The sequence below is a fragment of the Lithobates pipiens genome, unplaced genomic scaffold, assembly GCF_037356315.1.
Source record: "Lithobates pipiens isolate NorthernLeopardFrog02 unplaced genomic scaffold, aLitPip1_a1.2 Scaffold_18, whole genome shotgun sequence".
NCBI lineage: Eukaryota > Metazoa > Chordata > Amphibia > Anura > Ranidae > Lithobates > Lithobates pipiens.
The window spans coordinates 216,920,350-216,937,342 of NW_027507758.1; the positions used below are offsets into that span (position 1 = coordinate 216,920,350).

At 45.5% G+C, this 16,993-nt stretch overlaps 1 protein-coding gene across 2 annotated transcripts in view; it reads right to left on the minus strand.

Annotated features, from left to right (window-relative positions):
• COG2 (component of oligomeric golgi complex 2) overlaps positions 1–7,943 on the minus strand; it is a 442,013-nt gene extending 434,070 nt beyond the window's left edge. The window contains exons 1-2 of one of the 2 annotated variants that reach the window (XM_077486570.1): positions 7,792–7,943; positions 2,609–2,770 (exon numbers count right to left, since the gene is read on the minus strand). In XM_077486570.1, the coding sequence (XP_077342696.1) occupies positions 2,609–2,770; positions 7,792–7,857 (228 nt within the window). In that variant the 5' untranslated portion in view covers positions 7,858–7,943. The remainder of the gene's footprint in view (positions 1–2,608; positions 2,771–7,791) is intronic. The other variant, XM_077486569.1, reaches the window with a different exon arrangement.
• Positions 7,944–16,993: the final 9,050 nt, after the last annotated feature.

Consider the following 16,993-nt stretch of genomic DNA (forward strand, 5'->3'; position numbering starts at 1 on the left):
TCCAACACGAAAGTCGTATGAACTTCCAAATTTGCCCTGCAATTTCAAATCCAACTTCTATGCAACTTTAATCCAACTTGGAGATGATTGCGACTAGTCCTTTGACCAGTAAAGACAATTCCTTTGCTTCTGGTATGGATGAAACCTCATGCCAAATTTATAAAAACCATGGGGTCCGCCCCCCATTCCATACCAGACCCTGATCTGAGCATGCAGCCTGGCAGGTTAGAAGGGTGGGGGGGGGGCGAAAGAATGCCCCCATAAACCATACCAGGCCACTAAGGACCCAAGCACCTCCCCCCCCCATGTTGAAAGGAAGGCCTCTTCCCCTCAACTCTGGGTTGTGGTTGTCTGTGGGCAGAGGACTTATCGGAACCTGGATAAGCCCCGCCCCGATGTAGATCCAACATCAATTACAATGTCTTCCTCTGCTCCAATAAGAAAAAAAAAAACACTCCTCCGACAGACACTGGCTCTCACCATTCTGTCAGCTCTTATATAACTTTGGGGTGTGGCCATGTGGTGACGTAACGCAAAGATCCCGTCTCCTTCATCCATCATGCTGGGTCCATGACATCACAAGGGGGCAGAGTCTCATGACATGTTAAAAATCAATGGTTTCCTATCAGAGCTGGTTGGGTTGACTTTTGACATGCAACTTGTGCTCGGAGGAATGTTAGCAATGCAAAATGTATTGGGGAAAAAAAAAAAAAAAAAAACAGTGGGGGCTGGATTTTGAAGGGAAACCCCACACCAAAAATAAAAAATGCCATTTCCCCCCAACCCCCCCCCCCAATACATTTTGCATTGCTAACATTCCTCTAAGCACAAGTTGCATGTCACAAATCGGATCAGTTAGGATGCTGATCCGACTTGGATACAACTTCAATGGGCTGAAACCCAAAACCAAGTCGGACCAAAAGTAGTGGAACCTTTTCAAAAGTCAAACAAGTTAAGATGGCTTAGAGAACCATTGATTTTGACATGTCATGTGACTTGTGTTCTCAAATTCGGAGAGCTTGTCAGACCAGTGTGAACCGGCTCTTAGAGAGATTAGTTTCATTTTTCAAAACACACACACACACACACACACACACCAAAAAGGAGTCTGAAATCTTCTATGTTTTACTGAAAGGGAACGAAAAAAAAAAAAATTCAGGCTTCAAGAATAGCTTAAAGTAGAGCTAAATCCAATCAGTAATTTCCCTATTTTTAACATGATCATTTAATTTCAAATCTTTTTTCAAGCATCACTGTAACATGCTCTTGGCTCAGTTCCTCCTGCTTCTATATTTAAACTACTGACTATCCAGTTCTGGAAGTAATCTGTTTAAGAATTACCTGGAAGTGCCTGCTTTAACAACCGGCCAATTTACTAGGTAGAGGTGAGCCCAAAGGTTTGCTTTAAATCTGTGCTCTAATATAACTTGCTGGACCTTTTTTGTTAATGGAAAATAAGGGCATTCATGTTAAAAGTGAATATGTTGCTTTCAATTACTTTAGAATTACGTTTTTATTCACAGTAATTAAAAAAAATACACATGAAGGTTATGGTGAGAAGAGACTAAAGGAATTTAAACTGAATAATGCTATTGGGTTATACTTCCTTGTGTGTTCCCAAAGCCCTACTCCATGCACTTCACTGATGACCGAAAAGCCTGAAACAGCTGTATGCAGGTCAGAATACCTGACCCTATCATATTAACCTGTATCCACACTATACACCTACAATTCTGGCTGTGCAAGTTAACCATTTAGGGGCATAAAGGAATGATTTGAAAATATAATGTGGGGAAGATGCGAACACTAGACAAAGAGCTAAAAACATCAAAAATAACAGTGGCACAACAATGCATTAAATGCCCTTTCACAACAAGAGCTTGATCTATTCAGAGCTCAGACAAAAAACACAAATGTTTAGCTCAAAGGACAATTATGACAAAGGACAATGTCATAATAAACCACCACCCCCCTGTATCTGGCACTGTTAAATACTTACTTTTATCCCCACTCCTGAATTCTTGAGTGTGCAGTATTGCCTGGCACCACACAACCTTGGCAGCCAAAACATCCCTTCAGGGTTCTTTGCCTATTGAGCACACTCATGATGTCTCCATTCACACCTAAGGACAAGTCCATACCAAAAGCAGCCTCCAGTCATTTGGTAGAGTACAGACCAGTCATAGGCAGGGTTACACAGTCAAGAATGGGAATGAAATTTAAGAGATCAGAGTTTATAGCGGTGATGCTTACACGCTGATCTCTTACTTTCTCTATGTGGGACCCTTTTTTTTTGTTTGCTTACTGATGCCTGAAATGGGTATCCCACCATTACAGTGTGGACAAGTCCACAAACCCCACCACCTGCTCACGAGGCCTGGTCATATGCAAGGCTCTAGCATAATCTCCTCACCGTACTGACATATGCTTCCTTTACCAAGCAAGGATGTGCACAAAGACAGAGCTACCGGAATCCGCAGGCCAGCACCATTGGTTTGGACTTGTATACAGGAGCCCTTATTTGTATTTTTAACTATGCTGCTACAGTCAGGGGGTTTAAACAACAACTTCACTAAAAACATGGTAAAACATTCAAAACAAGTCTTACCAGGTTAGTCGATAAATTTACAAAGTCTGCATAGTCTTTATTGATGAGCTCAACCATTGCAGTCTTAAGAAGTCTGTAGTAAATTTCTAGATCATCTCGAAGAGTCTCCAACTGCACACGTTTTCTACATTCTGACACAAACTGGTCCACATCAAATGAGTCCTTCAGAGAAGAAATAAAAGTAAAAAAACAGTTCCACAGTCAAAACAAGAAAACCAACTATGTTTAAAGTGGAGGTCCATCCTGAAAAAAAAATAAAAAAAAATAATTGCATACAAAATGTACTCATCAGAAATGCCTTTTGCTAGGCAGATCGTTCTAATCTGCCACTTCCTATTCCGCGGTAATCTTCGGTTGTCTTCTCCTCCTCACGTTGATTTCTGGGAAATTTAGGTGAGGTGCCTTCTGGGACCTGTTTGTATCACAGAAGACAGCCACCCATTCAAAAATCCCCGGGGGACTCACACATGTGCAGTAGGAAACGGGCAGTGAAGCCACGAGGCTCCACTGCCTGTTTCCCTTAGTGAGGATGGCGGAGCCAGCACACGATACGAGGGACGGATCCGCCGACATCGCGGGCACCCTGGACAGGCAAGTGTCCTTATTAAAAGTCACCAGCTACAGTGTTTGTAGCTGCTGACTTAAAAAAAAAAAAAATAATTTACTTCTGGAACACGCTTTAATCCTGATAGATCTGTTGGCTACAATGAAACTTGAATAAGCAAGTCCATATTACTAGAGCCATACTAATACAATTTTTTGGCCTGTCTATATTGATTATTCTAAGGATGGTTATACACAATAATATTTTCCTTTTAGATTTACCAAAACCATATGAGGTCAAACCTAAACACTTTCAGTTTGTAGCAATCAGACGGGCCCTTGCACTACATAGTTGAACGTAAATTTAAAGGGAATTTAACAAGAAAATCGTATAATTTTTGGCCAGCCTAACTCACTTATCTATCAGGAGTGGATACAGGAGCTACAAAACAGAAGGATTTACTCCAGGAAGCTGCAGACAAAAGGTTCCACCAGGAGAGGGCTCTTGTGACCAGATAGAGAGGCTGGAGGACCAAAGCCTGCACCTCTTACCAGCTCTGGCTGACAGAAGTATTGAAATTGATGTCACTTCACCTGTCAGCCTATCTGCAGCAGATCAGGAGGAAATCTACCAGTGGTTTATAGACCAGTAAGAGCTCATGCACACTAGCCTCTTCTGAACACTTTTTCCTGACATGAGAAATTATGCGTTTTTTCAAACATGTTTAAGCACATCAAGCATTTGGGTGTTTATTCATTTGGCCAGAACATTAACTACTTCCAGACCACCCATTGTACATATACTGTGGCAGGGCATCCCTGCTGCACAAAGCAACGTACCTGTACATTGTTCGCACTTCGTGGTCTCGGGCTGCTGGCAAACCGCTCTGATCGGACACATTCGGGGGAATGGCAGAACAGCAGTCTGCCTATGTAAACAAGGCGGAGAGAGGCCTACTAATCAGGGACACCGATCTCTCTCTTTGTCTAGTGTTGGCATCCTTCACACAGTTAGGAAACACATTTAACCCTTTGATTGCCCCTGGTGTTAACCCCTTCCCTGCCAGTGTCATTTATACAGTGTTAGTGCATTTTCTTTTATTGATCATCACTGTATTGGTGTCACTGGTCCCAAAAAGTGTCACTTAGTGTCCAATTTAATTGCAGCCATTAAAAAAAAAAAAAATATATATATATTTTTTTTTTTATTTTTTTTTACTAGTAAAGTCCCTAAATCTATCCCATAGTTTGTAGACGTGATAACTCTTGCACAAACCAATATATACACTAATTGGGATTTTTTTTTTTACCCAAACTATGTAGTAGAATACAAATAGACCTAAATTGATGAAGAAATTCAATTTTTTACATATTTATTTTGGATGCGTTTTAACCGCTTGCTGACCACCGCCTGTATATATACACAACGGCAGAATGGCACGACTGGGCAAAGTAACGTACCCATATGTTACTTTGAATATCCCGCCGAGTGCCTGCTGCAAGCTCCGTGACCGTGCCCACGGACTCCATATCCGCGGGGATACTCGCGATCGTGTCACGGAGATGAAGAATGGGGAGATGCCGATGTAAACACAGCATCTGCCTAGTGACAGGACACTGATCGTCTGCTCCCTCATTGAGAGCAGCGTCTTGTCACTGCTAGCCCAACCCCCAGACAGTTAGAAACACACCCCAGGACACACTTAACCCCTCCCTAGCGGTTATCCCCTTCACTGCCAGTGACATTTTACAGTAATCAATGCAATTTTATAGCATTGATCACTATATTAATATCAATGGTAGCAAAAATGTGTCAAAATTGTCCGATGTGTCCGCCAAAATGTCACAGTCATGACAAAAAAAAAAAAAAAAAAATAAAAAAAAACGCTGATCGCCGCCATTACTAGTAAAAAAAAAATATATATATATATATATATATATATTTTAAAAAAAATGCCATAAATCCATCCCCTAGTTTGTAGATGCCATAACTTTTGTGCAAACCAATCAATATACACTTATTCCAAAAAAAATTTACCAAAAATATGTCGAAGAATACGCATCGGCCTAAACTGAGGAAAAAAATTTTTTTTTTTATATATATATATTTTTGGGGGATATTTATTATAGAAAAAAGTAAAAAAATAATGCGTTTTTTTCAAAACTGTCAGTCTTTTTTTGTTTATAGCACAAAAAATAAAAACTGCAGAGGTGATCAAATACCACCAAAAAAAAGCTCTATTTGTGGGGAAAAAAAGGAATTTTGTTTGGGTACATCACAGAACAGCGCAATTGTCAGTTAAAGTAACACAGTGCCGAATCGCAAAATGTGCTCTGGTCAGGAAGGGGGTAAATTCATCTGGGGCTGAAGTGGTTAATGCAGAAAGTAAAAAATAAATAAAAAAAATATATATATTTTTTTTTTCAAAATTGTTGCTTTTTTGTTGGTTAGAGCGCAAAAAAAAACAAAACAAAAAAAAAACGCAGAGGTGATCAAATACCACCAAAAGAAAGTTCTATTTGTGGGGGGGGGGGGGGACAACATCGCACAACTGCACAATTAAGTAACGCGGTGCTGTATCGCAAAAAAATGGCCTGGTAATTAAAGAGGAACTAAAGTCTTCCTCTTTAATTACTGTAAATAAACTACATATGGTGCTGCCGACATCATTGTCGCATGCACACTGAAGAAACAGCCTGCTCAAGCCGGGAAAGATGTCAGCCATGGGAAAGGAAAGTGCAGACCACACTGCAGGGCATCAATCTAAAGAAAATATTTCATAACGAGCCAGTATGCGATGCATATTAGCTCATTAAGGATGAGCTCAGGCGCATTCGCACACTCCACTTGCAGAGCCCGCCAGGAAGTCGGCACAGCGCTGTGCTAATCACAGGCAGTGAGACATTGCCCCGATGCGTGGCTGCAGAGATCAGGAAATGTCTAACTGCCTGTGATTAATGCAGCACTGAGCCTACTTCCTGGCGAGTTCTGCGCGTGGAGTGTGCGAACATGCCGGAGCTCATCCCTATTCATTATGCCTTTGTCTTGCAGTTTTGTTTTTGTTTTTTTTCCCGGAGGTTTACAACCTCTTTAGGGGGATAAATCCTTCCACTGCTGAAGTGGTTAATTTATTCAGGCCAAAGAATGCTCAAGTGCTAAATGTGCCTAGCTTTTAAGCGCATCGGACGTTTATTTTCTGCTCAAACGTTCCTCCATCAAATGCGATTTTAGTGGCTTCAGAAAACCAAATACTTAGACCCCTTTCACACCAGGGTGTTTTGCAGGCGCTATAGCGTTAGAAATAGCGCCTGCAAAACGCCCTAAAGAAGCTGCACTATTGTGTGTAGTGTGAAAGCCCCGAGGGCTTTCACACTACAGCGGTACGCTGGCAGGACGTCAGATAAAAGTCCTGCCAGCAGCTTCTTTGGAGCGGTGAAGGAGCGGTTTACCACTCCTCCACCGCTGCTCCCCATTGAAATCAATGGGGCAGCGCTGTAATACTGCCGGCAAAACGCCGCTTTGCGGCTTATTGCCGGCGGTTTTAACCCTTTCGCGGCCGCTAGCGGGGGTAAAAGCGACCCGCTAGCGGCCAAAATCCGCCGCAAATCCGGCGGTAAAACACCGCTCAAAATAGCTATCGGCGGTGTGGTGTGAAAGGGGTCTTATGTGTGCATTAAGGCTGGGTTCACACTGGAGCGATGCGGGAACGCCGCGAATCCGCGGCGTTTTCCTGCATCGCATGCCTCCCGCCGGCAGTTCACACTGCCCTATGCAGACTGCTGGGAGTGTCAGTGAAATCTTAATGACACCCCCAGATCAGTTCGCATATCGCAGTGCGATCTGCAAACTCGGACAGGAATCGGATCGCATGGTGTGAACACCCATGCGATCCGATTCTGCTGCGGACCAAAAAAAGGGTCCTGTGCGAGTTTGTGGCGGGTGCAATGCAATGCGAATTCAGCCATACTATCTGTATGGCTGAACTCGCATCGCACAGAGATTGGATGTGATTTGCACTGCAGTGCGGTGCGAATCACATCCGGGTCTCCCAGCCGCAGCGGTGTGAACCCAGCCTAAGGATGAGCTCAGGCATGTTCGCATTGGTCCACGTGCAGAGCCCGCCAGGAAGTCAGCGCAGTGCCACCCTAATCACAGGCAGTGAGACATTGCCCCAATGCGCGGCTGCAGAGATCGACAATGTCTCACTGCCTGTGATTAGCGCAGTGCTGTGCTGACTTCCTGGCGGCTCTGCACGTGGAGTATGGGAACACACATGAGCTTGTCCATAGTGTGCATGGACAGATTAAAAAATAAATTTAAAAAAAGGGGGTTTTTGACAGCCACAGTGTGCATGAGCTCTAAATCATACCAGCCAGCACCAGTATGTGGGCAAGAACTAGAATCAGCAAACGCATGACAGTCTAAGGTTCCTAAATATCTAATATCACCAGGAATGTCACCAATAGACAAATCCTGGACACTATGCACTATGGGCAAAGCTTAAGAAGGAATTAAGATCCCTCACTGCACGGAAACCGAACAGGCTACTTTATTGCTCCGCAAATGACAATGCGTTTTCAAAAGCAAATCGTGCTTGACCGCATAACACATGACGTCAGAGAACAACTACAAAGCTAACCTTCATAAACTCGTCCTTATCGAAACACAAAGTGCTGGGGCTCTGCGGGAGCTGCATCTTTTCCATTGCACAGCCTCAGGAAAAACACGGAAAACTTAAGCGACGCGGCACTTCCGCCAGCCTTCTACGTGTTCCTGACGTCAGGACACGCTTTCACGTCTAAGTTTTGTGTCACAGCACCACCTGGTGTTCTCCAGAAGTGTTGACTTGTGCTTCAACCTGTCAATTCTGTAACCTAGAAGAGAAAGGAAGCTGGAAAATTAGGTAGAGAGGGGAGTCTAACTTTTTAAAGAAGTCACGGCTAAAGTTAATATTTTCTAATAACAAGATTCATGTGCATTTTATCTTGAAGCTCTATGCATTTCTTACAGATCTGTGCAATAGTAAAACCACACCTCCCAACTTTTTGAGATGGGAATGAGGTACACCTATCAGCAAAATTATGCAGGACATAGGACACACCCCTTCCCACGCCCCCTTAAAGGAGAATAATTCAAAAAAACAAAATTGGTTAAAGCTGTTGTATAGTCAAAATTTTAACTTTTAGCTACAGGTAAGGCTGCTTTCACACTGGGGCAGGAGCGGCGTCGGCGGTAAAGCGCCGCTATTTTTAGCGGCGCTTTACCGTCGTTTTAGCGGCGGTCTGCGGGCGCTAGCGGGGTGGTTTTAACACCCGCTAGCGGCCGAAAAAGGGTTAAACCCGCCCGCAAAGCGCCGCTGCAGCGGCGCTTTGCCGGCGGTATTGCCGCGGTGTCCCATTGATTTCAATGGGTAGGAGCGGTGAATACACCGCTCCTTCACCGCTCCAAAGATGCGGCTAGCAGGACTTTTTTCACCGTCCTGCCAGCGCATCGCTCCAGTGTGAAAGCCCTCCGGCTTTCACACTGGAGGGAAAGGGGCCGGTTTTTTTCAGGCGCTACACAGGCGCTATTTTTAGCGCTGTAATGCCTGAATACCGCCCCAGTGTGAAAGCAGCCTAAGCCTATAATAAGACTTACCTGTAGGTAAAAAAAAATCTCCTAAACCTGTATGGTTTAGGAGATATCCCCTTGCAATAAGCCACTGACTGCAGCGGCGCATGCGCACAGGGGATTCTCGGCTGAAAGCCCAGCAGGCGCTGGACCTTGCCGGAAAGAAATCTTCCGCGTGCATGTGCGTGAGTGACGACATTGCAGCTCCGGCCACTCACAGTGCCTGAGCCGTGATACCCAGAAGACATGCCGAGGGAACATTTCAGCTCCCTCGGCGTGGATCGGGTGAGATGTCGGGGCCTCGTTCTAAGGTAAGTATTTCATAATAAGCTAGTATGCCGTGCATACTATCTCACTATGCCTTACAGGTCTTTTTTTTACCACTACTATTCCTTCATATTGGCTTTTGGAATTTACAAATGCAGCAATTTAGAAATTGGATGAAAGGTTTAGACCTGGAAAACACTTTTCGATAAAAAAAGTGCATTTTATATTCAACTATATAGATCAGACCAAAATGAGGGACAAATGAGGAGAAATGAGGGACAGAGGGACATTGCTCCAAATCAGGGACAGTTGGGAGATATGGTAAAACTCTGTCTCTGTGCAGGATCCTGCTGTTATAAAGAACTGTCATGCTGGGTTCACACTTATGTGATGCCAGACATTGCATGTTATTTGCACCACATTGCTGTGTAGATCACATGTGATGTCTGTGTGATGCTAATTGCATCGGATTTGTGCCAAAATGGCGCAGGACCTTTTTTTTGTCCACTCTGGAATCGGATTGCATGTATATTCAGACCCATGCAATCTGATTCCATCTGATTTCACAATTCGCACTGCATTCTGCAAACCGCTTTGGGGGTGTCATTAACTTTATATTGACACTCGCAGCGGTTCACAGAGAGTAGCATACCTCCCAACATTTTGAGATGGGAAAGAGGGACACCTACTACAAAACGTATTTAGGCATAAGACACGCCCCCTTAAAGGGGAAATAACCCCCAAAAAAAAGGTTAATTAAATCCACAAGTGCTTTTTTTTACCACTATTATTCCTTTATATTGGGTTTTAAAATTGAAAGATGCAGCAATTTAGAATTTGGATGACAGGTTTAGAACTGGGAAACACTTTTTGAAAGATAAAAAGTGCATTTTATATACAACTATATAGATCAGACCAAAATGAGGGACAAATGAGGAGGAAAGAGGGACAGAGGGACATTGCTCCAGATCAGGGACAGTCCCTCCAAATCAGGGGCAGCTGGGAGCTATGGAGCAGTGTGAACTGCCTGCAAGCCTGATGCAAAGCGGGAGCCCACACAGGAATCACTTTGGTTCACGCATCTCACCGGTGTGAACCCAGCCTCACTGCTGCTCTCTCTCCTTGTTCAGGGTAACTGGTCTTTTATCTGACCCTCTCCTGTAGTTTTCTTTTTTTTTATCCAAAAATAAGTTTTTTTTTATTTGGAATTAAACACATACAGTCTAAACATGCACAGTTAAATCATATATCGCAAATGTATGAATTTCCATATACAATGAAAACAGTGTATTTTTCATTTTAATATAGTCACTATAACCAACTATCAAACAACCTTAGTCCACAGCACCCCCTGCTCATATTCTATGGCAGCTCGACCCACCCACCTTAGACTAGTGGTAGTTCGGAATGTGTAGTGTATTTAGCCCATATTGAGTCTTGAAAGTCTATCCATGACTAGGTCATCTGGAGCTAGTCTCTGGGTTTCCAACCATGGCTCCCATAGTTTTTCACATTTTTTAGAGCATCCCCTATGCTGGTATATAACTTTTTACGTTCTCAGTGCGCCTAGTGCAGTGGTCCATTCCTTAACCAAGGGGGGTGATTCAGACTTCCAATGTAGCATTATCAATTTGCAAGCCATAAAGGGGCCCTAGCAAGGGCTTCTCTGGTATGAGGTTTCGACTCCAGCTCATCTAGCAAATTCAGAATGCAGTGTCTAGTAGGGATAAGCCAAACATCCCCCTGTTCGGTTCGCATCCAGAACATGCGAACAGGCAAAAAAATTTGTTTGAACACGCAAACACCGTTAAAGTCTATGGGACACGAACATGAATAATCAAAAGTGCTCGTTTTAAAGGCTTATATGCATGATATTGTCATAAAAAGTGTTTGGGGACCTGGGTCCTGCCCCAGGGTACATGTATCAATGCAAAAAACGTTTTAAAAAATGCTGTTTTTTTCGGGAGCAGTGATTTTAGTAATGCATAAAGTGAAACAATAAAAGTGTAATATTCCTTTAAAGTTCATACCTGGGGGCAGGGGCGGACTGACAACTAATGGGGCCCCTGGGCAATAGGAGATTATGGGGCCCCCAGGCAATCAGATTATGGAGCCACACAGTATACACAAACACAAACACAGTATACAATCACACAGGTTACACATACAGGTACACACAGTATACACAGATATATTGTTTCTATTGGCTGAGAAGGTACTGGAGAGGTGGGGCAGCTATAATCTCAAAAGGATGTCGGTAAGGGACATTATAGAGGCAGATGTAAAAAACATACTGTCCCTGGTTTTACTGAGGCTGGCAACCCTGGTGGGGCCCCCTAGTGGCCCGGGGCCCTCGGGCAGTGCCCGAGTGGCTGAATGGTCAGTTCGCCCCTGCCTGGGGGTGTCTATAGTATGCCTGTAAATGGGTCATTCCCATTTTCCTTGATGGAGAGGCCACAGGACATATCCGAGCAGGACAGCTTGAATGGAAGCTTTATCATTCAGCCCTTTATTTCCCTTCGATAGGTTAATTCCTGTGTAGTTTTATATATTCCTTTTTCAAACGCCATTTGAGGACAGTGAAGTTTGGTCTCCCTGCATGAGATGTCAGAGGAGCTAAGGGTGGACCTGCTCCTCTGTGAAAGTTGGAGATTTCCTCTCTCCTGTCAGAAAAGTTACCTGGTTGGTCGCGGTGCTGGCCGTGCTAGTGTTTGCGTCGATGTGCGACGGTTCGCGCTGGCGCGCGTGTTCCTGTGCGTGCCGTGGTGCTCGCCCATGCAGGAGCTGGTGCGCGCCGATGTGCGCCTGTGCGCACTCCTGTTAGCACCGGTGTGCTCCGCTGCGCGCCGGTGCGTGCTGTTGTGTGCGCTCCTGGTGACACTGGTGTGCGCGCTGGCGCTCAGGTGCATGCGGGTGTGCGTGCGCCTATGTGCGCGCCTGTGTGCGTTGGTGCGCGCACGTGCGCGGTGTTTGGCGCCAATTGATCTATTTAGGTCTGCCGTACACTCCATTCAAGTGCTGCCTGATCATCAGCTTCTCCGTTCCCTGCTCTATTGCCTGTATCTGCATTCCTGTATCTCCGATCTCCTGACGACCCGGCTTGCTCTTTGGACACCCCTGATCCCTGCCTGCATCTGACCTCAGCCTGTTCTGACCTCGCTCCTGCCTGTTCCTATTGTACCGTTGCTGCCCGCCTGTTGCCGAATCCTGCCTGTACCTGGACCCGCCTGCTCGGCTCCTGCTCCGCACCCGATTGCCTGTGTTTCAGCCTACGCACCTGCTGCTTCGGGGTTCATCCTACTTCCAGCTCCTGGACCCTCTTCATAGGCTCTCATACCACTCTGCACTCCCAGCCACCTGTCTACTCTACCAGGGGCTGTGAGTCAGACACGTACGGGAGACCACCCTCTGCCCAAGCGGACTCACTGGTCTGGTAAGTGGAAGTCTGACAGTATCAGGCAGCCATGACCGAGTCCGGGCAGGGGGCCACCCCCATGGACGAACTATGTAGACATCTGGCTGGCCTGACTCAAGCCGTAAAGAACCTCCAGGAAGGTTACTCAAGATTGGAGGAGCAAGTTCAAGCTCTATCCTCTTCATCTAATCCCCAGGGAACATCTTCAGCCGGGCTTTCACCCGCACCCTCCGTAGTGATGCTTCCTCCGGAGCCACGAGTACCTACGCCCGAGATATTTACCGGAGAACGCAACAAGTACCGTGCATTCCGCAATGCCTGTGAGCTTTATTTTGCACTGCAACCTCGCACATTCTCTCTTGAAGCAACTAAGGTGGGCTTTGTGATATCCCTGTTGTCCAGCAAGCCCCAGACCTGGGCCCACCACCTACTGGAGCAGAAGTCTGGGTCCCTGGATAGCCTTGATACCTTCTTCTTGGCGATGTCCCAGCTATATGAGGACCCCCAATTGACGGCAACTGCAGAAGCCGCACTGCACTCTCTACAACAAGGTCGCAGGGTGGCCGAGGACTATGCGGTTGAGTTCAGACACTGGAGTTCCGACACGGATTGGAACGACGCCACCCTGCACCACCAATTCCGGATGGGGCTATCTGACCCACTCAAGGATGAGTTGGCACGAGTGGGAATACTTCTATCCTTGGATGAGCTTATCAATCTCTCCATCCAGATTGATCGACGCTTAAGGGAGCGTCGGTCGGAGAGATCTTCCAGTCATTTCCGCCCCACTTGGATGCTCCCCAATAAGGATAAACCGAACACCCCCCTATTCGGTTCGCACCAGAACCTCCGAACAGACCTAAACTTCGTGTGAATTTTAGAACCCTATTAAAGTCTATGGGACTCGAACGTTCACAATCTAAAGTGCTAATTTTAAAGGTTAATATGCAAGTTACTGTCCTAAAAAGTGTTTGGGGACCTGGGTCCTGCCCCAGGGGACATGGATCAATGCAAAAAAAAGTTTTAAAAACTGCCGTTTTTTTCAGGAGCAGTGAGTTTAATAATGATTAAAGTGAAATAATAAAAGTGTAATATTCCTTTAAATTTCATACCTGGGGGGTGTCTATAGTATGCTTGTGAAGGGGCGCATGTTTCCCATGCTTAGAACTGTCCCTGCACAAAGTGTCATTTCGCAAGGAAAAAAAGTATTTTAAAATCACTTTCGATTGTCGGCTCCCGTAATACAGAGAACACTCAATGAGTGTATTCTGTATTAGCCGACAATTCATTCATTGATAAAAAAATAAAAAATAAAAAAAAAAGCGTGGGGGTTCCCTTAAATTCAATTACCAGGCCCTTCAGGTCTGGTATGGATATTAAGGGGAGCCCCGTGTCAAATTTTAAAGAATTTTTTTTTTGTGGGGTCCCCCTAAATATCCATACCAGGTCCTTTATCCGAGCACGCAACCTGGCAGGCCGCAGGAAAAGAGGGGGGGCGAGAGAGCGCCCCCCCTCCTGAACCCTACCAGGCCACATGCACTCAACATTGGAAGGATTCTTTGGGGGTCTGTGACCCCTCAAAGCACCATGTCCCCATGTTGATGTGGACAAGGGCCTCATTCCCACAACTCTGGCCGGTGGTTGTGGGGGTCTGCGGTCAGGGGGCTTATCAGAATCTGGAAGCCCCCTTTAACAAGGGGACCCCCAGATCCTTCCCCCCCTGTTTGAAATGGTAAGGGGGTACAAAAGTACCCCTACCATTTCACAAGGAAAGTGTAAAAATGGTTAAATAAGACAAACACACTTTTGAAAAATTCCTTTATTAGAAATAAAAAAAAATTAAAAAAAGATTCCAGCGGTGGTAATCCACTCTTGCTGCGTTACACCAGAGGGGGGCGGGGTCACCCATACGTCACTGGGGAACCCCATGGCTTCCCTCATCAGCGTCAGAGGGGGCGGGGTCAGGTGACAGGTGGCCAGAAACGTCAGCACTGGGATCCCCACAGTGTTTCCGCAGTGGAGACAGAAGACGGATGCATGTATGGACAGCGCTGGACTGAAAATCACCCGTCGCTGGATCAGATCAGCCATCGCTGAACCCGGAGAGATGATCATCCGTTGCTGGATAGCAAGAGTGGATTACCACCGCTGGAATCTTTTTTTTATTTTTTTTATTTTTAATAAAGGAATTTTTCAAAAGTGTGTTTGTCTTATTTAACCATTTTTACACTTTCTTTGTGAAATGGTAGGGGTACTTTTGTACCCCCTTACCATTTCAAACAGGGGCGGTCGGGATCTGGGGGTCCCCTTGTTAAAGGGGCTTCCAGATTCTGATAAGCCCCCCGCCTGCAGACCCCCACAACCCCCAGCCAGGGTTGTGGGGATGAGGCCCTTGTCCACATCAGCATGGGGACATGGTGCTTTGAGGGGTCACAGACCCCCAAAGCATCCTCCCAATGTTGAGGGCATGTGGCCTGGTACGGTTCAGGAGGGGGGGGCACTCTCCTGCCCCTACCTCTTTTCCTGCGGCCTGCCAGGTTGCGTGCTCGGATAAAGGGTCTGGTATGGATTTTTAGGGGACCCCCACGTCAATTTTTTTTTTAATTTGATGCGGGGTTCCCCTTAATATCCATACCAGACCTGAAGGGCCTGGTATTGAATTTAGGGGAACCCCCACGCTTTTTTTTTACTTTTTTTTTATCAATGAATGAATTGTCAGCTAATACAGAGAACACTCATTGAGTGTTCTCTTTATTACGGGAGCCGACAATGGAAAGTGATTTTAAAAGACTTTTTTTCCTTGTGAAATGACACTTTGTGCAGGGACAGTTCTAAGCACAGGAAACAGGCATATTATAGACACCCCCAGGTACGAAATTTAAAGGAATATTACACTTTTATTGTTTCACTTTAATCATTATTAAAATCACTGCTCCTGAAAAAAACGTCCGTTTTTAAAACTTTTTTTTGCATTGATCCATGTCCCCTGGGGCAGGACCTGGGTCCCCAAACACTTTTTAGGACAGTAACTTGCATATTAGCCTTTAAAATTAGCATTTTAGATTTCTCCCATAGACTTGTACAGGGTGTTCCGGCTTTTCAAATTTGCTGCGAACAGCCCAAATTGTTCACTGTTCGCTGAACAGGTGAACAGGCAATGTTCGAGTCGAACATGAGTTCGACTCAAACTCGTAGCTCATCCCTACTCCCCAAGGTTCCAATGCATCGACTATCGGGAGTTGAACAAGATAACTATTAAAAACCGTTATCCTTTACCCCTAGTACCTGAACTTTTTCAAAGGCTTGGAACCGCAGTCATCTTCACGAAATTGGATCTTTGCGGAGCTTACAATTTAATCCATATCCGAGAAGGAGACAAGTGGAAGACAGCTTTCCGTACTCGATTTGGGCACTTCGAGTACCTTGTCATGCCCTTCGGGTTATGTAACGCCCCTGCAACCTTTCAACATTTTGTTAACAACGTTTTGCGGGACTACCTGGACTTATACGTAATCATGTAGCTGGACGATATCCTCATCTTCTCCTCGTCATTAGATGATCACCGTAGACATGTCCGGAATGTTCTAACCCGGCTCAGGCAACACAGGCTTTATGCGAAACTCGAAAAATGTGAGTTTGAACTCAAGTCTATCCAAATTTTGGGCTTGGTCATATCAGTCGAGGGCATCAAAATGGACCCCCAAAAGGTATCTGCCATACTGGACTGGCCTGCGCCTGTGGATAAGAAGGGTGTACAGCGCTTCATTGGCTTCTCTAACTTTTACCGGAAGTTTATCAGAGGCTTTTCTGCAATTATTGCCCCGATTACCGAACTGACCAGGCAGGGTACCCGATTTTCTTGGACCCCCAAGGCCCAGACGGCCTTTGAAAAACGTAAGGAATTGTTCACTTCAGCTACCATTCTGAAACATCCTGATCCAGCTCTGCCCTTCGTCCTAGAGGTTGATGCTTCGGAAATCGCTGTTGGGGCAGTGCTCTCTCAGCAGCAGGGTGCCAAGGCCCTCCTCTACCCGGTAGCGTTCTTTTCCCGCAAACTCTCGAAGTCTGAGAGGAACTATGATGTAGGAGATCGAGAACTTCTGGCCATCAAGGCGGCTCTGGAGGAGTGGCGTTACCTATTGGAGGGTGCTGCACATCCCATCTTGGTCTACACCAACCATAAGAATTTGGAATATTTGAGAACAGCCAAAAGATTAAGACCACGGCAAGCCAGATGGGCCCTTATTTTTCCCGATTCCAATTCCATATCACCTACAGACCTGGTTCCAAGAATGTTAAGCCGGATGCGCTTTCTCGCATGTTTTCTGATTCTGAAAAGACTTTGCCTCCTGATACAATCCTCCTTTCTGGGAACTTCTTGCTTCTCCAAGGGGACCTTATCTCCCGGATCAGACAGGCTTCTGTGGGAATGCCCCCGGTCCCTGAAGCCAGCTTAAGAGAAGGTTTATTCTGCCATAAAGGCAAGATTGTGGTTCCTGAGGCCTTAAAGGTGAATGTATTGGAGCTCTGCCATGACCATAAAATGGCC